The sequence below is a fragment of the Dama dama genome, chromosome 19 (assembly GCF_033118175.1).
Source record: "Dama dama isolate Ldn47 chromosome 19, ASM3311817v1, whole genome shotgun sequence".
NCBI lineage: Eukaryota > Metazoa > Chordata > Mammalia > Artiodactyla > Cervidae > Dama > Dama dama.
In genome coordinates this window covers 36,152,726-36,180,596 of record NC_083699.1, presented here as the reverse complement: position 1 = coordinate 36,180,596, position 27,871 = coordinate 36,152,726, and the positions used below count along the sequence as shown (strand labels likewise).

The 27,871-nt window shown below is 38.2% G+C and overlaps 2 protein-coding genes across 2 annotated transcripts in view; both read left to right on the top strand.

The window, feature by feature from the left end:
• Window positions 1–27,871, top strand: part of PARL (presenilin associated rhomboid like) — a 55,614-nt gene that overhangs the window by 13,237 nt on the left and 14,506 nt on the right. Inside the window, exons 5-7 of the mRNA XM_061166685.1 lie at window positions 19,657–19,752; window positions 20,349–20,498; window positions 24,377–24,447. Coding sequence (XP_061022668.1) covers window positions 19,657–19,752; window positions 20,349–20,498; window positions 24,377–24,447 — 317 coding nt within the window. The remainder of the gene's footprint in view (window positions 1–19,656; window positions 19,753–20,348; window positions 20,499–24,376; window positions 24,448–27,871) is intronic.
• On the top strand, window positions 22,581–23,771 carry LOC133073363 (ATP synthase F(0) complex subunit B1, mitochondrial-like). The gene is given in 2 exon segments (XM_061166686.1): window positions 22,581–23,205; window positions 23,208–23,771. Coding segments are annotated over 2 exon segments (819 nt in total). The 5' UTR covers window positions 22,581–22,598; the 3' UTR covers window positions 23,420–23,771.

Below are 27,871 nucleotides of genomic sequence, written 5' to 3'. Positions count from 1 at the left end.
TTAAGTACCTTATTTATGCAGCAGACTTTATACATATTGTCTCCCTACCTCACAGGGTTGCTTGCAGGGTAGTTATCTCCCCTTTTACAGATAAGGAAACTGACTTTCAGAGAAGGAACTTTTTGAAGGTCACACTACTAGTAAGTAAGAACTGAGTTTCAAAATCCAGGTCTGTCTCATCCTAGAGCCAGTTTTCTACACCATGCTGTTTATAAGATCCTCTTTAAATGAGAGCATAACATGTATATCACCATGATAATTTCATTTGTTTTTGGTAAGCTTTTATGGAAGACAGCTGGAGAAGGAAATGGCAACCCACTCCAGTATTCTTGCCTGGAAAATCCCATGGACAGAGGAGCCTGGTAGGCTACAGTCCACTGGGTTGCAAAGAGTCAGACATGACTGAGTGACTTAACTTTATGGAAGACAGTTCTGGCTCTTCAAGGTAAAACTTGTGCAATATTTAAAAAATTGTGAAAAAAAAATTGTGCAATTAGTTATTTGAGAAATTCAGGAAGTGGATTTGTAAGTTAACAATTGTATAGATAAAGGAAAAAAATCTTCCTAGAGAAATAGCAAAACACTGCTTTCCCTCAAATATGGTTAGACTTAGTGGTACTCTTAATTTTTGATACCTACTTTAGTGGAGAAAAGATGCATTCGTTTCTTCATTCAGACTATTTCATATGTCTGGAAGGTTTAATTTTCCTGTCTCTCTGGTGGAACTGATCCAGTCTTCAAGCTTATGGTTTAGACATTACTTCCTGCAGGAAGTGTTTTTTTTCTGAACTCGTTGCACTTTTTAATAACTTACAATGCATGCAGATGACACCACCCTTATGGCAGAAAGTGAAGAAGAACTAAAGAGCCTCTTGATGAAAGTGAAAGAGGAGAGTGAAAAAGTTGGCTTAAAGCTCAACATTCAGAAAACTAAGACCATGGCATCCGGTCCCATCACTTCATGGCAAATAGATGGGGAAACAGTGGCTGACTTTATTTTGGGGGGCTCTAAAATCACTGCAGATGGTGATTGCAGCCATGAAATTAAAAGATGCTTACTCCTTGGAAGGAAAGTTATGACCAGCCTAGACAGCATATTAAAAAGCAGAGACATTACCTTGCCAACAAAGGTCCGTCTAGTCAAGGCTATGGTTTTTCCAGCGGTCATGTATGGATGTGAGAGTTGGACTATAAAGAAAGCTGAGCGCTGAAGAATTGACGCTTTTGAACTGTGGTGTTGGAGAAGACTCTTGAGAGTCCCTTGGACTGCAAGGCGATCCAACCAGTCCATCCTAAAGCAGATCGGTCCTGCGTGTTCATTGGAAGGACTGATGTTGAAGCTGAAACTCCAATGCTTTGGCCACCTGATGCGAAGAGCTGACTCATTGGAAAAGACCCTGATGCTGGGAGGGATTGGGGGCAGGAGGAGAAGGGGACGACAGAGGATGAGATGGCTGGATGGCATCACTGACTCGATGGACATGGGTTTGGGTGGACTCGGAGTTGGTGATGGACAGGGATGCCTGGCGTGCTGCAGTTCATGGGGTCACAAAGAGTCAGACATGACTGAGCGACTTAAGTGAATGCAACCTGCTTTATATAATTGTACATGTGTCATCTTTGAGAACAATGTTGAGATTTTTCATTTTTGCTGTAACTCCTAGCATATATCTGGCACACAGTTCAGTTCAGTTGCTCAGTCCTGTCCGACTCTTTGTGACCCCCATGGACTATAGCACGCCAGGCTTCCCTGTCCATCACCAACCTCAGAACTTGCTCAAACTCATGCCCATCAAGTCGATGATGTCATCCAACCATCTCACCCTCTGTTGTTCCCTTCTGCTCCTGCCTTCAGTCTTTCCCAGCATTAGGGTCTTTGCCAGTGAGTTCTTCCTATCAGGTGGCCGAAGTATTGGAGCTTTAGCTTTAGCATCCATCCTTCCAATGAATATTCAAGACTGATTTCCTTTAGGATTGACTGTGATCTTCGTGCTGTTCAAGGGACTCTCAAGAGTCTTCTCCAACACTACAGTTTAAAAACATCAATTCTTCAGCTCTCAGCTATCTTTATGGCCCAGCTCTCACATCCATACATGACTACTAGAAAAACCATAGCTTTGACTAGAAGGACCTTTGTTGGTAAAATAATGTTTCTTCTTTTTTAATATGTTGTCCTGGTTTGTCATAGCTTTTCTTCCAAGGAGCAAGTGTCTTTTAATTTCATGGCTGCAGTCACCATCTGCAGTCATTTTGGTGCCCAAGAAAATAAAGTCTGTCATTGTTTCCCCATCTATTTGCCATGAATGATGGGACCGGATGCCTTGAGCTAAGTTTTTTGAATGTTGAGTTTTAAGCCAGCTTTTTCACTCTTTCATTTTCATCAAGAGGCTCTTTAGTTCTTCACTTTCTGCCGTAAGGGTGGTGCCATCTGCGTATCTGAGGTTGTTGATGTTTCTCCCAGCAGTCTTGTTTCCAGCTTGTGCTTCATCCAGCCCAGCATTTCACATGATGTTCTCTGCATATAAGTTAAATAAGCAGGGTGACAATATATCTGGCACATAGTAAAGACATTGAGTTAAAATCTGTTGAGTGACTCAGTGTTGATGAGATCTTGAATCAAAAGGTTGAGATTTTTCAAAGTATATTGCCAGCTGTATAATTGATTAGTCAGTGAAGTCTTAATAATTAATAAATGATAACTTGCAAAAGTAGCTCTCCGGTAACACTTGGGTTTCCATTGGAACTAATTGGGATTTTTGGTTTGTTTGCTTGTTTTTTTAAAAATTAATAGCCTTTAGGGTAGCAAAGTTTTGATTTCTTTTAATATTTTTAGAGTGCCTCACAGTTGATACCTACTGTTCTTTGAAGATTATAAAGATTTTGTCATTTAACATTTGAGGAAACCTGGGATCAGAAATTAAAACCTCTTTCATGCCAGGAAATAGTTTATTCAAAGAAATTGGTATTTGGAGGTAGTTAAAAATCAGAATTCTTTCCCTTAGATGACATTGCAGTCTGACTAAGAGCTTGAGTGTAAAGTACTTCAAATCGAATAAATGTGAATGGTCATGCTAAAGACCTTAAATATTTCTTGTCAGGTTCATTAAGTGACTTTTAAAGGCTGAGGAAATGCTCTTTGATCTGTTCAGTGTTATCTCAGACTCCTCTTTTGGGACCTAATTATGCTGATAGCAGTGAATCTAGCCTTGCAACACTTGTTCGTGGCGCTTTATAATCGGTTAGCTGCATACTAGGAGTTCAGTGGTTAATAAACTTATGCTTTAGTTATATCTTGTCTCTTTTCAGAGGTGCCAGTTCATTCCGCTGACTTGCTTATTTAGTGCTTTGGTTGCTTCCTTTAGGTTGATCTGAAGTGAGGTTGGCTCAGCTGGCTTTTATTGAGGATTGATTTATGGGGTGACAGATTTATTCTGTGCTACCTTTTCCTTGAATTGTGGATGTTCTCTGAGTGGTTTTCTTTTTTCTTTTTGTGTTTTGAAAGAACTTAAGTCCTTAGGAGGCCAGTGACCTAGGGAGTCTCAAAGGTCTGTGAGACAAGTGTGCTTCTTTGCTCTGTAGTATTCATACCTAGACACTGGTAGCTTGAAATCTCTAGCAGGTTAAAGGTTTTGCAGTTTTACACCAAATGTTTCATGTAAGAATTCCTTGCTGTCTGAATCTGGGTGGCAAGATTTGGGTTATAGCAAATTCAGACAGCAATATGTTTTATCCAGATGCATTTGTTTCCTTAGCTTTAGATGTAGCAAGGGGTATCTCAGGTTTATTCACATCTGTTTGGATTCTTAGGTTTGGATAAGAACAATTTAAATCAAAAGGGATTTACTTTACCAATATGTACTTTATCACTGAGGTGAAATTCAGTGGCGAGGTGAGAAACCTTCCTTAGAGCCGATCGCAGCTGATGGCTGGCTGCCCCTGGCTTTTGACCCTTCTACCTCAGTTCATCCCGGGAGTCACTGTGTCAGTATCTACCAGAGAACTGGTCTTAATCCCTTAACTTTTTTTTTTTTTTTTCTTATCTACTTTAGGACTTTTTTTGGGTCTTAACAACAGTTACATCTTAACACAGATACATCTCCCTAAACTTCACATTGCTCTGAAAAAATTGTTAAAAGTTCAGTTGGTGTTTGTAGGATGAAGGGGGTTCAAGTAGCAGTCTTCAAAGTTAGACTCATCCCTGGTGCTTTTATATTTCAGCTCCTCTCCTGTATTGCCTTACTCTGCAAGACTTTTAAGCCTGTACCCCAGGCAACCCCCACAGAGAGTATTTCCCCTCCATTTCTAGCTTTTAGAGGTGCCTGTGAGACACTTGTCAGGTTTTCCTGTTAGCTCAGCAGAATACTGACTGTTGGGATTCAGGTAAAGCTGAGAGGGAAGAACCCACCAAATTATTGTATCTGAGCGAGGAGGGGACAGGGAGAAGGAATATGGGGAGCAGAATCTCAACAAGATGGTGGCCAGTTCCTTTACTAGTTCATATCTACTGTCAGCTCCAAAGTTTAAGCACGGCTGCACCCCAGGCCCTTGATCCTTGTGTCCCAACCTCTAAAGTCTATTTTTTTCTTCTTTGCTCTTCTGTTTATACCAGGATTAGTTTATTTTTTAGTTTTAGTTCTAGGGGAAAGGATAACAAAATTAATGCTCGAGTGCCAACTAAGCTGCAAGTACCATGTTAGTAGGTACTTTGCAAATACACATATTATTGTCAGCCCTTATTATTAATCTTAAGTAGAAGTGTCCTCATTGTTCAAATGGGGTAACTGAAGCTCAGAGAGGTTAAGTAACATGTCTGAGATCACACAGCTAGAAAGGCTGGAGATGGGAAACAAACTGTTTAGTTCAGAAAATATGGCTTTTATTACGTCCTTTCACTTTCTGCTATAGCAAACCTCCACTCATTACTTTTCTGATAAACCACACAGCCTTCCCTGATCCCAGGTGTCTGGATGCTGATTCATAGCCCAGATTGCAGCAGATTGTCCCAAGGCAGCAAGCGTCTATCATTGTGAAATGAATAAATGTGCATGGTAACATTAGAATAGTGTTAAAGAATATGTAAAATAAAAAATAAATCTCACTATAGACTTCCAGTTCCATTCCCCATCCATAACTATTGCCTTTTTAGTTGCTTATGTATTCTTCCAAAGCATCTGTTTTATACGCATTTATGTTTACATCTAACTATGGCTTAAACAATAAATAGTAGCATGTAATACATGTTACATCTTTTTTTTTTTTCACATAGTATTTTAAAAGGACGTTCCTTACTGATACAAGTAGATCTATTGTATGCTTTTAAAAAACATTTTATTGAGCTATTTTTATACCACTTGCCCAGTTGTTAATTAAGCTGTTTCTCTCTTAGTGATATTTGTGAAATTTGACATTTTCACTGTGAGATATGTATTATAAATATTATTACTCAATTAAAAAAAATAAAAAATAAAAAATGTTTTATTGAAGTGTACCCAGAAGAACATGCACATGTCAGATGTGCAACTAATTTTCACAAACTGAGCACATCTACATAACTAGCACCTCGATCAAGAAATGGAAATTACCAGCATCCCAGATCAGTCTTTTGAATGGTGCTTTGGTAGTCCATGCAAATGAATACTATTGTAACAAGTTTTCTATTAATGGATATTTAGGTTGTTGTTAGTCTTGCTTTCATAGGAAGATGGAAGATGGATAGTCTCTTTGGATTTCCCCTGATTCCAGGATGCTGTGGGACCAGTGCTTAATTTGTTTTGTGGATATTTTCCAGGAGGAGAAATTATAGCCACTGTGTAAGGCCGACAGAATGATGCTTGTGCCTGTAGGCCTGGTTATCAGGGAACCTGAGGTAGGGACTACTGGAACTCAGTTCTTTGGCTGCTGTGGATGTATGTGCTTGTCAGTGTCTGGGCTGGCCACGTCTGGCTTCAGTCAGATAGGAGAGCTATGGAGGGGTGAACTGGCCCATCTCAGAAACAGAAGGGATGCTGTAATTAGCTACTGAACTCCACTGGGATAGTCTTTTTTCAGGAAAATAGAGAAAGAGGTTGTATCCCCTTCCTTGGCTAAGGAGGAAGATAGACTTGAAATCATTGAACCCCAAGCAGTGCTTCCCAAATCAGTGTATCCTTTTTTAAATTCATCATTAAAAATAAAAGCACAGTTCGTCCTTGGACACCAATGTAGAAGTTAGGGTGCTGACCCTCCACAGAGTCAAAAATCTAGGTATAACCTTATAGATGGCATTTTGTTGGATGTTCTGCATCTGTGGAGGACTTCCCTGGTGGTTCAGATGATAAAGAATCTGCCTGTGGTACAGGAGATCTGGGTTTGATCCCTGGGTAGGGGAAATCCCCTGGGGAAGGGAATGTCTACCCACTGCAGTATTCTTGCCTGGAGAGTCCCATGGATAGAGGAGCCTGGTGGGCTACATACAGTCCCTGGGGTTGCAAAGAGCCAAACACAACTGGAGCAACTGACACAAACACTCCATCCGTGGATTCAACCAACCATAGCTCATGTAGTAACATCGTATTTATTGTTGAAAAAAATCTTCATATAGGTGGATCTGTGACGTTTAAACTCATGTTGTTCAGGTATTACCTTGAACACAAGTCAGTGGTTTTTATTATATGCACAAGTTTGTGCTACTATCACCATCACCTAAGCCCAGAATATTTTCATTATCCCATAAAGATACCCCATAGCCAGTGGCAAGTCTCTCCCTGTTCCTCTCCTCCATTCATCCTTAGACAGCCACTTTCTTTCTCTGTGGATTTGCCTGTTCTGGACACTTCATAAAAATGGAATCACATAATATGAGGTATTTTGTGGCTGCTGCTTTCACTGATGTATAATGTTTCACTTCTTTTACTTACGTGTAATGTTTTCAGAGTTCGTTTACAGTGGCATGTGTCAGTATGTGCTTCTTTTTATGGCTAAATAATATTCCATTATATGCATATATCACATTTTGTTCATTCATCTGTTGATGGACATTTATTTCCACTTTTTGGCTTCATATTATGATAATGCTGCTGCCGAACTTTCATATATGTGTTTTGTGTGGACATATGTTTTCATTTCTCTTTGAGTATACCTGGAAGTGAAATTGTTGGGTCATATGGTACTCTGTTTAACTTCTTAAAAATTGTAAAAAAAAAAAAAAAAAAACCACATAAAATACACCATTTAAACCATTTTTGAGTGTACAGTTCAGTGGAGTTAAGTATGTTCACATTGTTATGAAGCATCTCCAGAACTCTTTTTTGTTTTGTGAAACTGACACTCTGTACCCATTATACAATGATTTCCCTTTATACCCCTTCCCCAACCCTTGGTAAATATCATGCCACTTTCTGTTTCTATAATTTGACTACTTTAGATACCTCATGTAAGTGGAGTCATACAGTACTTGTCTTTTTTGACTGGTTTATTTCACTTAACATGTACTCAAAGGTCATCCGTGTTGTAACATGTGACAGGACTTCCTTTTTTAAAGGCTGGAATAATTTGTTCCAGTGTGTGTATGCACCACATTTTGTTTATCCTTTTGTTCTTTGATGGCCTTTTGCTTCCACCCCTTGACTCTTGTGAATAGTGCTACCAAGAACGTGGGTGTGCAGATCTCTTTGTGTCCCTGCTTTCAGTTCTTTCGGATATATACCCAGAAGTGGGATTGCTAAATTATATGGTAGTTCCATATTATTTTCCTTACTGAGTGGACCATTTTACAATTCTACCAAGAGTGTACCAGGTTTCTGATTTCTCTGCATCCTTGCCAGCACTTGAAAATTTCTGTTTATGGTTTTTTTTTTTTTAAATGGGTGCCATCCTAATGGGTGTGAGGTGACACATTATTGTGACTTTGGTTTCCATTTCTCTAATGGTGTTGCATGTCTTTTCATATGCTGGTTGGCCATTTGAATGTCGTCTTTGGATAAATGTTCAAACTCTTCTCTCACTTTAATCAGTTTGGCTTTTGTTGAGTTGTAGGAGTTCTTTATATGGTCTAGATATTAACCTTTTATCAGATATGTGATTTGCAAATATTTTCTCTCATTCTGTAGGTTGCCTTTCATTCGTGTTCTTTGCACAAAGGCTTTTAGGTTTGTTGTCACATCTGTCTATTTTTGCTTTTTTGTTTGTGCTTTCCGTGTCATATCCAAGAAATCATTGCCAAATCTAATGTTATGAAACTTTCCCCCTATTCTCTTCGAGGAGTTTTATAGTTTTGGTTGTAGCTTTAGGTCTCTAATCAATTTTTAGTTAATTTTTGCATATGGTGTAAAAAAGTGAGCAAAGTATTTGAACATTTATCCAAAGATGACTTTCAAATGGCCAACCAGCATATGAAAAGATGGTGTAAGGTAAGAGTCCAGATGCATTCTTTTAAGTGTGGATATCTACTTTTCCCTGTATTCTTTTTGTAGAATTGCCAGGTTGTTTTCTAAAGTGAGTGTACCATTTTATATTCTCTTAGCAATGTATAAGGATTCCATATGTTATTACTTGTCTTTCTATGAGCAACTGCAGTTTTTTTGGTATTTTTTTATTGTGATAAAATATACAAAACATACAATCTATCATTTTAGCCATAAAGTGTATAATTCATTGGTATTAACTGCATTCAGTGTTGTGCAACCATCATCACTATCCATTTCTGGAACTTTTCATCATCCCAAACAGAAATTCTGTACCTATTAAACAATAACTTCCTGTTGCTCTACCCCTTAGCCTTTGGTAACCACCATTCTACTTTCTGTCTCTATGAGTTTGCCTATATTTCATATAGTGGAATTATAAAGTATGTTTTTATGTATGGCTTCTGTTTAGCACACTGGTTTCCAGGTTCATTCACATTTTAGCAAATATCAAAATTTCATTCTTTTTTAATGCTGAATGTTGTTTTTTTTTTTCAATTAAAAAAAAACTAGTTGATTTACAATGCTGTGTTAATTTCTGCTGTACAGCAAAGTGATTCAGTTATATATATATCTATACACATACATTTCATTTTTAAAATACTCTTTTCCATTATAGTTTATTGTAGAATATTGAATACAGTTCTCTGTGCTATATATACAGTAGGATGTTGTTGTTTATCCCTTCTGTATACTAAAGCTTACATCTGCTAACCCCAACCTCCCAGCCCACCATCCCTCCTCTAGCTTCCTCCTGCTTGGGAACCACAAGTCTGTTCTCTATGTTTGTGAGTCTGTTTCTGTTTCGTGTGTGTGTGTGTTGTTCAGTCATGTCCGACTCTTTGCAGTCTCATGGGTTGTAGCCCAGCCAGGCTCCTCTGTCTATAGAATTCTCCAGGCAAGAACACTGGAGTGAGTTGCCATGCCCTTCTGCAAAGGATCTTCCTTACCCAGGGGTTGAACCTGGGTCTCCCACATTGCAGGCAGTTTCTTTACCTTCTGAGTCATCAGGGAAGCCCTCAATAGGTTTGTCAGGTGAGTGTATGCTCCTCGGTTTTTGTCTCGTCACAACAAAGATTTGGAGTGACGGACATTAAACCCCCTTGGCGTGTCACAGCTCTCGGGTCTTGGACAGACTGTGTTATAGCTCTCAGGTCTCGAACGGACTGTGTTACAGCTCTTAGATAAATCAGTGTTACAGCTCAGTGTTACAGCTCTATTTTATTTAGATAATAGCAGGAAAATCCATCTTCGAGACATGAGGGCATGTCGACCCAAAGACGCGAAGAGAAGGATGCCCTAGCGCACGGGAGAGAGAGAGAAGAGAGCTTTGGCTCCTCTTTTTATATGTTTCTCTCTCCCTGGGCCTGTCCTATGTAAATTGGGCCAGCCAGGAGTTCTGTTTGTTTTACCTGAGGTTCTCACTCCAGTCCTCGGACCTTCCTTTGTTCTATTTTCGCGGGCTTTTCCCTTCCAGGTCTTTTAGCCACTGCCATTCTGGACTCCTTTTCCCTATTGTAACTACCTAACAGGTTCATTTGCGTCATATTTTAGATTCCACATGTAAGTGATACATCATATTTGTCTTTCTCTTTCTAACTTTGCTTAGTTTGATGATCTCTAGTTGCATCCATGTTGCTATAAATAGTGTTTCATATTTTATATCTGAGTAGTATTCCATTGTATATATGCACCACATCTTTATCCATTCATCTGTTGATGAACATCTAAGTTTTTTTCATATCTTGGCTATTGTAAATAAGTGCTGCTATGAATATAGGGGTGCATGTATCTTTTTTGAGGTATGTCTGGGATATATGCCCAGGAGTAGGATTGCTGGATCATATGGTAATTCTTAGTTTTCAGAGAAACATCCATAACTGTTTTCCACAGTGGCCGCAACATCTTACATTCCCACAAACAGCATAGGAGGAGGATTCTCTTTTCTCCACATACCTTTTCCAGCATGATGACCATTCTGACCAGTGTGCAGTGATACTTTTTTATAGTTTTGGTTTGCATTTCTCTAGTGATTAGCAGTGTTGAGCCTCTCTTCATGTGTCTGTTGGCCATCTGTATTTCTTTGGAAGTTAAGCCCTTGTCAGTTGCATTGTTTGCAGATGTTTTCTCCCATTCTGTAGATTGTTTTTTTTTTCATTTTGTTTATGGTTTCCTTTGCTATGTAAAAGCTTGTAAGTTTGACTAGGTCTCATTTGTTTGTTTTTGTTTTTATTTATTGTTGTTGCCTTGGAAGACTGACTTAAAACATTGGTATAATTTATGTCAGAACGTTTTGCCTGTGATCTCTTGCAGGAGTTTTAAGGTGTCGTATCTTATGTTTAAGACTTTAAGCCATTTTGAGTTAATTTTTGTGTATGATGAGAGGGTGTACTCTAACTTCACTGATTTACACATTGCCGTCCTGCGTTCCCAACACCACTTGAGACTTTTTCCCATTGTATTAAGGCTGAATAAGATTGCATTGTATGGAAACACCACATTTTATTTATCCAGTCATCTGTCGATGGACATTGGTTTGTTTTCACCTTTTGTCTTCTCATGAATAATGCTGCTAAGAACATTTATGTGTAAGTGTGTTTTAGTCCCTGCTTAGTATCTTTTGGCATGTATATTTAGGAAAGAAATTGCTGCATCATATGATAATTCTGTGTTTAACTTTATGAGAAACTGCTGACTTTCACAGTAGTTGCACCATTTTATATTCTCACCAACAGTGTACAAGAGTTCGTTTCACCTTATCTTTGCCAATGCTTGTTAGTTTCCTCTTTTCTTTCTTTTTTTTTTTTCTTCTTTCTTTCTTTTAATAACAGCCGTCTTAATGTATGGCAAGTGATATCTCATTGTTTTGACTGCATTTCTCTAATGACTAGTAATGCCGAGCATCGTTTCATATGCAATTGTCCATTTATTCTTTAGAGAAATGTCTGTTTAAATCCTTTGTCCAGGGACTTCCCTGGTGGTCCAGTGGCTTCGACTCTCTACTCCCAACGCAGGGGGTCCAGGTTCAATTCCTGGTTAGGGAACTAGATCCCACATGCCACAACTATGACCAAGCACAGTCAAATTAAAAAAAAAATCCTTGTGTAAGGATTTTTTTTTTTTTTGGCTGGACCATGCTGGGATCTTAGTTTCTGGATCAGGGATCAAACCCTTGCCCCCTGCAGTGGAATCGTGGAGTTCTCATCACTGGTCTGCCAGGGAAGTCTTGCTTTGTTCATTTTTTGAATTGTCTTTTTGTTGAGCTGTAAGATTTCTTTATATTTTTTGGATATTAGATCTTTTTTAGATGTATAATTTGCAAGTATTTTTCCTATTCTGTGCATTGTCATTGCTTTAATAGTGTTCCTTGCAGCACAAACTTTTAATGAAGTCCATTTTATTCATTTCTTATTTTATTGTGCTTTAAGTGTTATGTCAAGGAAACTGTGGCCTAATCCATGGTCACAAAAATTTCCACCTTTTCTAAGAGTTTTATAGCATTTAGGTTTTTGATTCACTTTGAATTATAGTTTGTATTCAGTTTGAGGAAGGTGTCCAAATTCATTCTTTTCCTGGTGGATAGCTACTTGCTTCAGCACCATTTGTTAAAAAGACTGTTCTTTTTTCTTTTTTAAATTTTTTATTTTATGTTGGGGGATAGTTGATTAACAATGTCGTGATAGTTTCAGATGAATAGCCAAGGGACTCATGTTATACATATAAGCCACCACATAACATTGAGCAGAGTTCCATGTGCCATACAGTATGTCCTTGTTGGTTATCCATTTTAAATATAGCAGTGTGTACATGTCCAACCCAAATTCCTTAACTGTCCCTTCGCCTCTTCCTTCCTCCCAACCATAAGTTTGTTCTCTAAGTCCTTAAGTCTGCTGGTAAGTTCATTTGTATTATTTATTTTTAGGTTCCACATATAAAGGACATAATATGATATTTCTCTTTCTTTGTCTGATTGACTTCATTCACTATGACAATTTCAAGGTCCATCCATGTTGCTGCAAATGTCATTATTTTATTCTTTTCAGTGGCTGAGTAATATTCCATTGTATATGTGTACCACATCTTCTTTATCCATTTCTCTGTGGATGAACATTTAGGTTACTTCCCTGTCTTGGTTATTGTAAACAGTGCTACAGTGAACACTGGGATTCACATATCCTTTCAGCTCATGTTTTTCTCCAGATATATGCCCAGGAGTGGGATTGCAGGGTCTGTTTTCAGTTTTTAAAGAAACTCCATACTATTCTCCATAGGAGCTGTACCAGTTTACATTTCCACCAAGTGTAAGAGTATTCTCTTCTCTCCATACCCTCTCCAGCATTTGTTTGTAGATTTTTTATGATAGCCATTTTGACTGGTGTGAGGGGATATCTCATTGAAGTTTTGATTTGCATTTCTCTGGTAATTAGTGATGTTGAACATCTTTTCATGTGCCTCTTGGTCATCTCTGTGTTTTCTTTGGAGAAATGTCTATTTAGGTCTTCTGCCCATATTTTGACTGGGTTGTTTTGATGCTATGAAGCATCATGAACTGTTTATAAATTTTAGAGATCGCTTCTCGGCCTTTTGGCTAAGATCAAGTATAAATTTTAGACTAATCCCTTGTCAGTCACATGGCTTGCAAGTATTTTCTCCCAATCTGTGGGTTGTCTTTTCATTTTATTGTTTCCTTTGCTTTGTAAAAGCTTTTGAGTTTAAGTAGGTCCCATTTGGTTATTTTTATTTCCATTATCCTGGGAGATGGGTTGAAAAAGATATTGCTCCAGTCTCACATTTAGGTCTTTATTCCATTTGAGTCTTTATTTTTGTGTATGGAATTCAAAAATGATCTAATTTCTTCTTCTTTTTTTTTTTTTACATAAGAAACTATCTTTTCAGCACTGTGTAGTCTTGCTTCCTTTGTCATTAAAAAGGCTATTCTTTTCCCATTGAATTGTCTGGGACCACAATTAAAAAAAACAAGGCAGTTGACATAGATGTATGGATGTACTTCTGGACTTTCATTCTGTTCCACTGGTCAATATGCATATCCTTTGGACATACTGTCTTGATTACTGTAGCTTTGTATTTTAAGTTTTTAGACTGGGAATTGTGAGTCTTCCCATGTTGTTAACATGGAATATTATATTGATTACAGTATGTTGAACCAGTTTTGCATTCTTGTAAAAGTTTCACTTGGGCATGGTTTATAATTTCTTATATTCTGCTGAATTTGATATGACAGTATTTTCTTGAAGATTTTCTGTCTGTGTTCATAATGGATATTGATAGTTTTCTTGTGATGTCTTTGTCTGGTTTTGATGTCAATGTAATATCCACCCAGAAACTCAGAGTATTATTTGAAATAGAATAACCCAGAAACTCAGTGTTATCTTAATTGAAATAGTTAGTGAGATCATACTAGATTAAGGTACGCCCTGAATCCAATGACTTATGTCCTTATAATAAGCGAAGAGAACAGAAAGACACCAATAGAAAAAAAGGGCCTGTGAAGTGAGGGAGCCAGAGATTGGAGAGGTGCTGCTATAAGCCAAGAAATGCCAAGAACCATCAGAACCTAGGAAGAAGGAAAGAATCTTTCCTAGATTCTTCATGAGGAAGCATGACCCAGTTGACAATTCTGTCCTCCAGAACTGTAGGAGAATACATTTTTATTGTTTTAAGCCATCTAGTTTGTAGTAATTTATTATAGCAGCTCTTGGAATGTAACATACCAGTTAAGTCATCTGGTCTTGGGCTTTTCTTTTTTCCTTTAAAAAAAATTTATTTATTTATTTATGACTGTGCTGGGTCCTCATTGCTGTGTGGGCTTTTTCTCTAGTTGCAGTGAGCAGGGGCTACTCCTCGTTGGGGTATGTGGGCTTCTCATTGTGGTGGCTTCTCTTGTGGAGCAAGGGCTCTGGGTGTGCAGACTTCAGCAGTTGCAGCTCCTGGGTCCGAGAGCACAGGCTCGGTAGTTGTGGTGCATGGGCCTAGTTGCTCCACAGCATGTGGGATTCTCCCGGACCAGGGATCGGACCTGTGTTCCCTGCATTGGCAGGCAGATTCTTTACCGCTGAGCCAGCAGGGAGGCCTCTGGGCTTTTATTTATGTGAATTTTTTGATTGTTGTTAATAATTCAATCTCTTTACTTCTTATAAAGGCCTATTCAGATTTTCTCTTTCTTCTTGAGTCAGTTTCAATGCTTTGTCTTTCTGGGAATTTGTCAGTTTCATCTAAGTTATTCTCATTTGTTGATATGCTATTGTTCATAGTATTCTTAGAATCCTTTTTATTTCTGTAAGGTCAGTAGTAGCATTCTGCTTTCTTTCCTGATTTGGGGGATTTTGAATCTTTTTTTCTTTGTCAGTCTAGCTAGTTTTGTCAATTGATGATGTCAAAGAACCAGCTTTCAGTTTCATTGATTTTTCTCTAGGTTTCTAGTCTCTGCTTCATCCAAACTCTTTATTATTTCCTTCCTTTTACTTGCTTGTGTTTACTTTATTCTTTTTTTTCTCCTAGTTTGTTAAAGTGGAAGCTTAGGTTATTGCTTTGAGGTCTTTTTTAGTGTGGGCATTCACAGCCCTGTTTCTGCTCTATCCTCTAAGTTTTAGTATTGGCTGAGCATGATCTGCCGTAACAAAATATTACACCATAGACCAGGTGGCTTAAGCAACAGAAATTAATTTTCTCATAATTCTGGGGTTCGAAGTCCAGCATGGTCAGTTTCTGGTGAGATCTTTCTTAGCTTACAGACTGCCACCTTCTTGCTACGTCTTCATATGGCAGGTAGAGAGAGCAAGAGCACCTGTGTCTCCATATGGCAGATACAGCAAGAGCATGCTCTCTTGTATCTCTCTAATAAGAACATTAATCCCATCATGAAGGCCCCACCTCTAACTACCTCCTAAGGTCCCATCCCCAGATACAATCCTGTTAAGGATTAGGTCTTCAACATATGAATCTTAGGGGGACACAATTTAGTTCATGGCAGGTATGTTCTATTTTTTTTTTTTCATTCATTTCAAAGTACTTCCTATTTTTCCTTGTAATTTTTTCTTTGATCTATTTATTGGTTATTTAAGAGTGTGTGGTTTTCACATTTTTTTTAATCATTAGCATTTATTAATAGGATGGATAAATATAGGTTGAAAAACATACTTGACAGCAAAATATCAAATTGATAGCTGGACTATAGAATGTATGTGTGTGTGTGCTAGGTTGCTTCAGTTATGTTTGATTCTATGTGACCCTGTGGACTGCAGCCTGCCAGGCTCCTCTGTCCATCGGATTCTCTAGGCAAGAATACTGGAGTGGGTTGCCATGCTCTCCTCCAGGAAATCTTCTCGATCCAGGGATTGAACCCTGGTCTCTTAAGTTTACCTGTACTGGCAGGTAGGTTCTTACCACTAGGCCACCTGGGAAACCCATAAAATGTATACATTTTTAGAAGCATAAAAAAATTTTTTTTTACAAAGAGCATTTACTATAATAGTCACTTACATCTTGTCATTCACATAGCAACAGTAGAGATCCCAGGGGTAGCATGCAGAACTGAAGTGCCCCAAGGAGGACAGAGTCAAGAGCAGAATAATATGCTGAGAAAAGACTCTTAAGAGCAATACAAAAAAAAAAAAAAAAAACGGGCAAAAATATCATCACAAAATTGTACCTGAGTGACGAGAAGCTCTGTTTCAAATTCAGAAACCTAGGTTAACAAATTAGTCTGCTTCATTCTTTTCTTTGGATGCTTAACCCAGCCAGCACTTCCGTCTTATAACCAAATCCAGTGTGATCAATCACTAATCAGTTAAGGCCTCAGCTTTCTGCTGAAGAGTTCCTGATAACCTGATGGAGACATACTTGCTCTGGCTTCAGTTAGCATGCTGTCAAGCATCCCTCTCTGTGCCTAACATGCCAACAGAGAACCCAAGTCTTCCTCTTGTTATTTACCATGAATACGCACTTAGAAACAGGAAGCGTTGACACCCCTTTTTAGTAAACATTCCTTTAGAAACGTTAAAAGGGGAGGACCTCCCTCTTACATTCCACATATTTTTTAATTTTACAAATGGATTATTGACTTGTAATTTTATTCCATTGTTGTCAGAGAACATACTTTTATAATTTCAGTTTTGAAGTTTTCAGTTTGAAAATTTATTGAGACTTGTTTTGTGGCTGAACATACGGTCTATCCTGGATAATGCTCCATGTGTGCCTCAGAAGGATGTGTATTCTCTTGAGTGGTATATTCTATAGATGTATGTTAGGTCAGGTTGATTTATAGTATTCAAATCTTCTACATCCTTGCTGATCATCTAATTCTATCCATTGTCACGAAATGAAGTATTGAAGTTTCCCAACTATTATTGAGTCATTTATTTTTCCCTTAAGTTTTGTCAAATTTTACTTCATTTATTTTGGGTTTCTATTGTTAGGAGCGTGTATGTTTATAATTGTCATATTGTCTTTGTGGATATCGAGTTTTTTTTTTTTTTTACCCTTTTGTCGTTATGTAATATCATTCTTTGTCTCTAGTAACAAATACCATCTTGAAGTCTATTGTTTTTTTATTCTTGTGACTTTCTAGATCCCAGGAATATGTGAGGTTTTGTAAGCACCTGTGAATATCTCATTAATAATATTTTCCTTTTAAGATTTTTGTTTAGTCTATATTATCCATCACCTCAGCCAGCTGGGACTTAAACACTTGCCTATAATTGCTTTTGACAGATTCCTCCTGGGGAATGAGTTTTGCACTTGAGCTCCCAGTCAGATCAAATACAGACATCCTTGCTAGTGGGGTCTTCTAAGAAATTATTATCAGATAGGTCAGATAATGATAGTTCTTTGGGAACAAGGCTTTAGAAGAGATTCAGCTCCATTCTGCAGTCTCTGGTGGTTGCCTGGCAGCACTGGGAAAGTGGATTGTTTTCATGTAACTTATATCTGAAAAGTGAGGCCTGTGACTAGAGCAAATTAAAATGCCTCAAAGCTCACTATTCTTACTGAGTTTCATCCATTTTTCTTAAAAAACAAAAAATAAATGCTGGATTGCTGCAGGCCTTTGGCCAGTTGCCAGAGTTCTGAAAAAGTTGATTCTAACATTTTTTTTTTTTGGCCAACTTTTTCACTGCTTTTATGAAGGAGAGAAGTTTGGGAGGTCTTTATCCCATATTCTTGCTGATAAAATCAAGTGCATCACTTTTGGCAAAGGTAGGCACTGAGGCATCAGCAACCTTTCCAAATCAGTAGTGCCAAGCTAGTCCTAGGCATGACTGAGTTAGGAGGAGGCAAGTAACCCTTTTCCTAGATGGAGATACAAACAGAGACCTTAAACACTTCTACCTCTAAAAGGAAAAGGAGGGGGAGGGAACCATTTTCCTGGCACATCTACATACTAGATGTATGTACTATGGGGCTTCCCTGGTGGCTCAGATGGTATAGAATCCACCTACAATGCAGGAGACCCAGGTTCGATCCCTGGGTTGGGAAGATCCCCAGGAGAAGGGAATGGCTACCTACTCCAGTATTCATGTCTGGAGAATTCTATGGTCAAAGGAGCCTGGCGGGCTATAGTCCATGTGGTCACAAAGAGTCAGTTATGACTGAGTGACACATACACACACACGTACCTTTATGATGTGTAGCAAGTTTTATTCTCACTTTACAATGAGGAAACTGAAGTGAAGGCCATGAAATGCCACAGGCCACAAACCTTCTAAGGGCATACCTTTAGGATTCAGACCTAAAAAGGCTATTCCCTTTATACCGTAATTTTCACTTTTTGAGTTATCACTGTGTGATCACTACATTTAATCATATTTTCTCATCTAGTCATCTTTCTTTGAGGTAGTTTTTTTTTTTTTTTTTTAACAGAAGAGAAAACTGAGGCTGAGATGTTAGGCCTCTTGCCCAGGTTATAGTGTAAGCAGGACAGAGTCCGTCCTGCTAGTTTTCTTTACCCCTAACTTTAGACAGTGTGCACTGCTTCTTCAGAGGATTGTCACCTCCTTTCCTGCTGACTTGCTTCTAGGGACCAGCCTATACTGTTTCCTGGTTAAGGAGCTCTTTGGTGTCTGAAGTCCTAGAGCGACCAAGGTCAAAAGAAATCCCCTTGGCTATCCATGTCTCTGTCTAGTAGAAAGAGCACTAGATTAGAAATTCTGGCTTAGCAGAATGTTGCTAGAATTGGTCCTTATCATTGAAGAAGTTGAAAGGGCTAGTTACTTGTTACTTAAAGAGATTGGAGGAATGAATACATGTTTAAATTTCTTTAATTCAAGTTGATGTGTGCCTACTATGTGTAAGGAGTTGTGGTACCTAAAATTAATGCATTTTTTAAAGTTTGCAGTTCTTATTAACTTAGTTCTTCCCTAGAATTAACTATTGTGTCATAAACCTACTAGTTAATAGACTTTTTAACTATTTAACTATTTTGTCAATAAGCTTACTTAATTTAGTGGTAGTTCTGGCAACTTCAGTTCTTGCAGAAAAATGAAACAGTCACCTGACTCCCACATGTAAACACATTTTCAAAAGCAATTGCAAAATTCTTCCAAACTATTCCTGAATTCTTAAATAATGAGTATTTTTATCAGACCTGTAGATCTTCGTCTATATGGATGATCTTTTTTTTTTAACTTATTCTTGGGCTGTGTTGAGCAGTATGTGGAATCTTAGTTCCCGGACTAGGAATTGAACCTGCATCCCCTGTGGTGGAAATGCAGAGTCTGAACCACTGGGCCACCAGGGAAGTCCCTACACAGATGATTCATAGGTGTTTCCGAAAGCTGTCAAAAGTTAAAGAAGCATACCATTCCCTTTGGAGAAAGGAGTGATGTTTTCTAACTTTTTTACTCTTGGCCAAAGAACCTAATTCTGTACATTATTCTGTCTTTGACTTGGCTGTTTTCAAACAGTAATTACAGATCTGATTATTTATTGAGAAGTAAAATATGGAGCTGAGTGAAGGAAGGTAGCTCCTAGAGCATTTGCAGTTTTACAGGAATTTTCTGATTTTACCAACCCATGACAGTTTTGATACTCAAAAACATTGATTTCACTTACTTTTCTTAACTTACCCCCTCTCCCAAGTATGTAATACTTTTTTTTTTGTGATACTCTTTAATGTGGTATAGAAAATCTTATTCATGTGGACTTTTGATTAGACTTTCTTTGTTTTTAATTTCCTAAATTAGAAATGTTTATTTTGTAGGTATCATAGCTGCAAATGTTTTTGTATTTTGTTTGTGGAGAGTACCTTCTCTGCAGCGGACAATGATCAGATACTTCACATCCAATCCAGCCTCAAGTAAGTCTAACTTGTGTGATTTTTATTTTGAGGTAGAGGTAATATGAAGGAAATATGCTTTATGGTAATTGAAGTGCTATAAGGAAGATGACTAACTTGTCAGTAGTTATAAGCAAAATCTGGAGGACAGGCTATAAGCTTGTAGCAGACAGGAATCTCATTTCTCTTATAGCTGTATCCAGGCACCTAAAATGTACCTTGCACATAGTAGATTTCCATAAAAATTTTTTAATGACTTAAGATCAGTGATCACTACAAGTTTACTCTTTAAAGAGACTATTATATACAGTTTTATTTCTGTGATTTAAATAATTTACTAATTATTTTTTCTAGCTAACTTTTTCCATAGTTGCTTTTGTTGACCTGAGAATTTTTTTTTTTTACCTGAGAATTTTTATTGGTTGCTATAGAAAAGAGATTTAAGGTAGCTTTGTACCACTTTGAAAAATGCTATCTTAAACCATCTTATCCAGTCTTTTAACTGGCTCTGGTTTGTTGTGCATGTTTTTTTCATAATGATAATGAAAAAAGTCTAAAATGGATCATTTTTCCTGGCTATGTGTGCACAATTACAGGACGTTTTCTTTCTCTTATAGAGGTCCTTTGTTCTCCAATGTTGCTGTCAACGTTCAGTCATTTCTCCTTGTTTCACATGGCAGCCAATATGTATGTCTTGTGGAGCTTCTCCTCCAGCATAGTGAACATTCTGGGTCAGGAGCAGTTCATGGCAGTATACTTATCTGCAGGTAATCAGCTTTCATCTTGGGGCTGTCCAGAGTTTAAGTGCTCTCATCTATCTGGAGAAGGAACAAAGGGAATGATTATAGCCACATTCTATATACAGTAACCCTAAGTGCATATTTGTTTCTCAGATTGTATATATAGAGAAGGATACAAGCTGGTGTAGTACTTAAGCATGTGATTTTTGTTTCCCAAGGCCTTGGTTTCTTTAGCTCCGGCCCACCATTTTATAGATGAGTGGTTCCCAGACTTCTCGGCTGCCTTAATCATGTGGGTCTTTGTTAAATAACTTTACACTCATTTCCAAAGTGTGTTCAGTTTCCAGAAAGCTTTTGATTAGAGCTCTCCAGTAAAATTGTCAAGAATGAGTTCGTTCATTTTGTTGCAAGCATACATTAGCATGGAACCACTCTAGTCATTCTGGACTTAGCAGCATTTCCTTATCTCAGCTTGAAAATGATAACTCAGGATTCCAGGTTCCTAAATGCTGCTAAATTGGCAGTTGGTTGATTAAAGTTTGCTTGTCTCAAAAAACTGTGAGTCTATGGCCATACCACCCTGAACGTGCCCGATCTCGTCAAAAAACCGTGGACTTCCAGATGTTCAAGCTGGTTTTAGAAAAGGCAGAGGAACCAGAGATCAAATTGCCGACATCCACTGGATCATCAAAAAAGCGAGAGAGTTCCAGAAAAACATCTATTTCTGCTTTATTGACTGTGCCAAAGCCTTTGACTGTGTGGATCACAATTAACTGTGGAAAATTCTGAAAGAGATGGGAATACCAGACCACCTGACCTGCCTCTTGAGAAACCTGTATGCAGGTCAGGAAACAACAGTTAGAACTGGACATGGAACAATAGACTGCTTCCAAATAGGAAAAGGAGTATGTCAAGGCTGTATATTGTCACCCTGCTTATTTAATTTATATGCAGAGTACATCATGAGAAATGCTGGGCTGGAGGAAGCACAAGCTGGAATCAAGATTGCCGGGAGAAATATCAATAACCTCACATATGCAGATGACAGACACCACCCTTATGGCAGAAAGTGAAGAAGAACTAAAGAGCCTCTTGATGAAAGTGAAAGGGGAGAGTGAAAAAGTTGGCTTAAAGCTCAACATTCAGAAAACTAAGCTCATGGCATCTGGTCCCATCACTTCATGGCAAATAGATAGGGAAACAGTGGCTGACTTTATTTTTTGGGCTCCAAAATCACTGCAGATGATGATTGCAGCCATGAAATTAAAAGACGCTTACTCCTTGGAAAGTTATGATCAACCTAGACAGCATATTAAAAAGCAGAGACATTACTTTGCCAACAAAGGTCTGTCTAGTCAAGGCTATGGTTTTTCCAGTGGTCATATATGGATGTGAGAGTTGGACTATAAAGAGGACTGAGCACAGAATTGACGCTTTTGAACGGTGGTGTTAGAGAAGACTGTTGAGAGTCCCTTGGACTGCAAGGAGATCAGCCAGTCCATCCTAAGGGAAATTGGTCCTGTGTGTTCATTGGAAGGACTGATGTTAAAGCTGAAACTCCAGTATTTTGGCCACCTGATGCGAAGAGCTGACTCATTTGAAAAGACCCTGATGTTGGGAAAGATCGAAGGCAGGAGGAGAAGGGGTCGACAGAGGATGAGATGGTTGGATAGCATCACCAACTCAACGGACGTGAGTTTGGGTAAACTCCCGGAGTTGGTGATGGACAGGGAGGCCTGGTGTACTGTAGCTCATGGGATCACAAAGAGTCAGACATGACTGAGCAACTGAACTGAACTGTCGCAAAAAAAATGTATTTTGTTTGCAAAATGTACTTAAAGCTGTAAAGTATAAAAATTCATTCCTAAAATCCTTTCATTCCTAAAATTCTTTCATTTAAAAACAGTATATCTGCCAGTTACGTGTAGTGAAAAGGCACTCAACTTGGAGATGGAAGACCTAGGTTCAGATCCTATTTCTGCTACCAGCTGTGTAATGTTGCAGGAAAGACTGTACCTCTCTGAGGGTAATGGTACTCACTCTCATGACATAGGGTTGTAGAAGGGATGAAGATAGAAGCATCTGCCACAAGGTCCAAAGTGGGTACTTAATCATTGTTAATTACTCATGTGCGGGGTCACTGTGGCGGGTAGATTGCTGTGTGGACGCTACCTGAGAATGCTGTCCCGGGTAGTACTTTCTGCCGCTGCCGCAGCAGCCCCCTCTCTGAAGAACGCAGACCTCCTCGGTCCAGGGGCATTGCAGGCAGCGAGGATCTTGCACACAGGGCAGCCAAGTCTTGCCCCTGTACCACCTCTTCCTGAACATGGCGGAAAAGTTCGTTTTGGGCTGATCCCTGAGGAGTTCTTCCAGTTCCTTTATCCTAAAACTGGTGTAACAGGACCCTATGTGCTTGGAACCGGGCTTATCTTATATTTACTCTCCAAAGAAATATATGTGATAACTCCAGAGACCTTTTCTGCCATATCAACAATAGGGTTCCTTGTCTACGTGGTTAAAAAATATGGTGCCTCTGTTGGGGAATTTGCTGATAAACTCAATGAGCAAAAAATTGCCCAACTGGAAGAGGTGAAACAGGCGTCCATCAAACAAATCCAGGATGCTATTGATATGGAGAAGTCACAGCAGGCACTGGTTCAAAAACGCCATTACCTTTTTGATGTCCAAAGGAATAACATTGCTATGGCGTTGGAGGTTACTTACCGGGAACGGCTGCTAGAGTATACAGGGAGGTAAAGAATCGCCTGGACTACCACATCTCTGTGCAGAATATGATGCGTCAGAAGGAACAAGAGCACATGATAAACTGGGTGGAGAAGCATGTGGTGCAGAGCATCTCTGCACAGCAGGAGAAGGAAACAATCGCCAAGTGCATTGCAGATCTAAAGCTGCTCGCAAAGAAGGCTCAAGCTCAGCCAGTTCTATAAACACATCTATCCCCATTAAGACAGCTAGAAACAGTTAACTGACTAAATGGAAACTAGTCAATGTGATAAAATCTTTCTATATTGCTATCTACTGAAGTTACAGTTTACTATAAATGAAAAGTTTTGAGTCTGATATAATGAGAGAATTAAAACAATCTGTTGGCCAGTAAGATCTTTCTCTAATCCATCTTGCTGTACATTTTGAGTTGTCCTGTGATCACTTTTAAATAAGCAGTTTCTTTGAATAAAATTTGGTACCTGGCTAAAAACTGTCAAAGTTATAGTTAAAATTTGTAATTAGTTCAGCCAGGTTAACAATAAAATGACAGTTGAAACAGACAAACAAAAAAAATTACTCATGTGCATCTAGTCCCTCAAAACAGAAGCTGAGTAATATCTTTGGCTTGTGTGTGTAGTTCTTTCCCCTGAGCACTAATGTTGTTGTAATTACAAAGAGTCTATTTCAAGTGCCATTAATTCCTGCTCCACAGAAAGTTGTTTTTCGAAATTAGCCACACTCAAGGTCAGATGACATTGGTGCCAAAGGGACCTAAAAAGTCATCTAGTCTAGATCTGCAGCACATTCTTTTGGCAAGCTGGGTAAAATACAGACTCCCTGGTCCCACTCCAGAGATTCTGATTTAGTGTATAATGTGTAATCCAGAGAATTCCCAGACAGTTGGTGAGTTTGGGCCATAGTCTTTCTTCATACAGTGTAGATGAGGAAAATGAAAATTAAGAGGTAGAGTGAATGACCCTGTGTTACTTAGTAAGTGATGCAGTGGGTCAGACTTTGCTTTCCCTATAATATATCCGAAGTGATAGGCAGGATAAGTATTTATGCCTGCACCTTGACTGGGGAAGAAACCCAACTGTTGGACTTCATGGGGTGGAGGTCAGAAATGGAAGCCATTTTTATACCTCACTGAAATTAGTGAAATGTGATTTATTTCTTAGGTGTTATTTCCAATTTTGTCAGTTATGTGTGTAAAGTTGCCACAGGAAGATATGGACCATCACTTGGTGCAGTAAGTATTTCTAGTTAAAATTTTTCACTTCATTTTGAAATAATTTTAGATGTACATGAAAGTTGCAAAATTAGTATGAAGGTTCATACTACCCTTAACCCTGTTATTAACTACAAAACCACAGTACAACTATCAAAGCAGGAAATTAATATTAATACTACTAACTAATCTGAGTCTAATATAGAATGTATACATTTGTAAAGCCTTATAAATTTCAGGCTGTAGCTTTTAGTCATCTATATATACTTAACTGGCACAGAGTACATATCATGAGGAGTAGTCAAAATAGTGGGTATCCAATCCCCATAAACCAGAGAGCCTCGTCTAGCATTGAAAAATTCTAAATAGAGATTTGAATCTGGTACTGTATCCTCTTCTTTATCAGTACTTGTGTGCTATGCAGGTTGGACTACTAGGCACTGTACTTGCTGGAGACTGGGAATGCATCCAGTGAGCAAGATCACAGTTTCCTGGTCTCAGTTATGTTCCAGATGATTTTGTAAAAATTATAAGTCTGTTTTCTTTTGCATTTAATGGCAAATTTCTAGACATGTGGAAATCTTTACATATGTCTTTAAAGACTACACATTTAATTGTGCATAAATACTAATGCAGTTAAATGTTTTCAAATAGAAATGTCATGTTTAAAGAAACTCTACAAATGTTTAATTTCAGAAAAGCACCCTTATGTAAAATACTCATGCCACAATTTGTCAGTTCCTCAGATTTGTGTCTACTTAATTTTCCTAATGAGGCCGGTATCTTGTCCTGTGACCTTTATACTTTAACTTTAGCCCTCTACCCTTTTTTCTTTGTGGAATGTTTTCTATATAAAATTTGGTGCCAATATAATTTATATATCTCAAATCTGTTCTGTACCTCATTTGTCAACTAAGTACCTGTTTTGTGAAGACCAATTGGATGAATCAGACATATACTTTGACTTCAAATTTAGTTTAGTTGGGGAGCAAACATTACACACATCAAATAAACACTGAAAGGGCTGAGTTGTCTTTAGAGGACATTAGAGGTTCTGTAGGTGGGAGTACTTTTCTCATTAGTTCAGGGATCTGGGAAAGCATTTTGATGTGCCCTCAGACAAATGTTATTCCCATTTTACAGACAAGAAAGTGAAGTCTGAGATGAATAGAGTGTGGTAGCATGGCATTTGGAATTAGACTGGGTTTGAATCCCAGCTCTGCCACTCATTTGTGATTTCTGGGACTTATTACTTTACCTCTCTGAACCTGTTTCTCAATATAAAGTTGTGATAACATACCTATTTCTGACTCGCAATGCAAATGTTTAGAGAGCTTTTAGCATAGTAGGAAGCATAAGGTGGAAGTGTTGGTTTCTGTTCAGTCATCAAAATCCTGTCGAGTCACCGCAGGATGTAATTATCATGCCCCAATACTTTTATTCTTTTTTGGTTAAAATGAAAGAAAACCAAGTCATCAGGTATATAGTATGCTGCTGCTGCTGCTAAGTTGCTTCAGTCGTGTCTGACTCTGTGCGACCCCATAGACGGCAGCCCACCAGGCTCCCCCGTCCCTGGGATTCTCCAGGCAAGAACCCTGGAGTGGGTTGCCATTTCCTTCTCCAATGCATGAAAGTAAAAAGTGAAAGTGAAGTCGCTCAGTCGTGTCCGACTCTTCTCTACCCTATGGACTGCAGCCTACCAGGCTCCTCTGTCCATGGGATTTTCCAGGCAAGAGTACTGGAGTGGGGTGCCATTGCCTTCTCCAGTATATAGTATATTTAATGAGAAATGTGGAGAAAAAAATACTATTGACAGAATTGTGATAGAAAATAAAAAGTACTGGCCTTATTGCCTTTGAAAGATGAAGATTGCTAAAGAATATTTGTCAATTAACATGGGCACAAGGGAGCAAAAATATTGACTAGATTTTGTTGAGGATTTTGTTAGAGCCTTGCATGTTCTGAATCTTTTTTAAAAATGGAATTTCTAAATAGTTATTGGCAGGAAGCTTTTCTAATTTTCTGATTTTCAAAAGTTTGTTTGCTACTAAATATACCCTTTGTCTTGAGATGGAAAAGATCAGTGAAGTATTTATTGTAGGAAGTAGCATATGTAAAAATGTTTGAATTTTTTTCCCTTGGAGTTGTGAATAGTTTTTTTTAATTTTTAAAAATTTGATTGAAGTATAGTTGATTTACAATGTGTTAACTTCTTCTGTAGACCTAAGTGATTCAGTTATACATATATACTTTTACATATTCTTTTCCATTATGGTTTGTCACAGAATATTGAGTATACTTCCCTTTGCTATACAGTATGATCTTGTTGTTTATCCATCCTATATATAATAGTTTCTCTGCTAATCCCAAACTCTTACTCCTTCCCTGCCCTACCTCTTACCCACTTGGCAACCACAAGTCTGTTCTTTATATCTGTGAGCCTGGTTATATTTCATAGGTAATGTTGATTTGTGTTGTATTTTAGATTCCACATGTTAGTGATGTCATATGGTATTTGTCTTTTTCTCACTTTGCCTAGTATGATAATCTTTAGGTCCATCCTTGTTGCTGAAAAATGGCATTATTCATTCTTTTTTACGGGTGAGTAATGCTCCACTATCCATATGTACCACATCTTCTTTATCCATTCATCTGTCAGTAGACATTTAGGTCGCTTTCATGTCTTGGCTATTTAAATAGTGCTGCTATGTACATGGTAATGCATATATCTTTTTGAATTATAGTGTTGTCTGGGTGCGCAGAAGTAGGATTGCTGGATCATATTACAACTCTAGCTTTTTTTGAGTGATCTTCATACTGGTTTCCATAGTGGCTGCACCAGTCTACATTCTCATCTCCACACCCTCTCTAGCATTTTTTTATCTGTAGACTTTTTAGTGATAGCCATTCTGACCAGTGTGAAACGTTACTTTATTATAGTTTTGATTTGTATTTCTCTAATAATTAGCAGTGTTGAGCATGTTTTCATGTGTCTATTGGCCTTGTGTATTTCTCCTTTGGAAAAATGTCTATTTAGGACTTCTGCCCATTTTTCAATTGGGTTGTTTGTTTTTTTGATATTGTATGAACTGTTTGTATATTTTGGAAATTAAGCCCTTGTCCATCACATCATTTACAAATAGTTTCTCCCATTCTGTAGATTGTCTTTTTATGTTTATGGTGCCCTTTGCTGTGCAGAAGCTTTTAAGCTTGATTAGATCCCATTTGCTTATTTTTGTTTTTATTTCTATTGCCCTGAGAGTCTGACCTAAGAAAACATTGGTGTGATTTATGTGAGGGAATGTTCTGCCTATGATCTGGGAGTTTTATGGTATCATATCTTACATTTAAGTCTGTAAGCCATTTTGAGTTTATTTTTGTGCATGGTGTAAAGGTGTGTTCTAATTTCATTGACTTACATGCAGCTCTGCAACTTTGCCAGCAC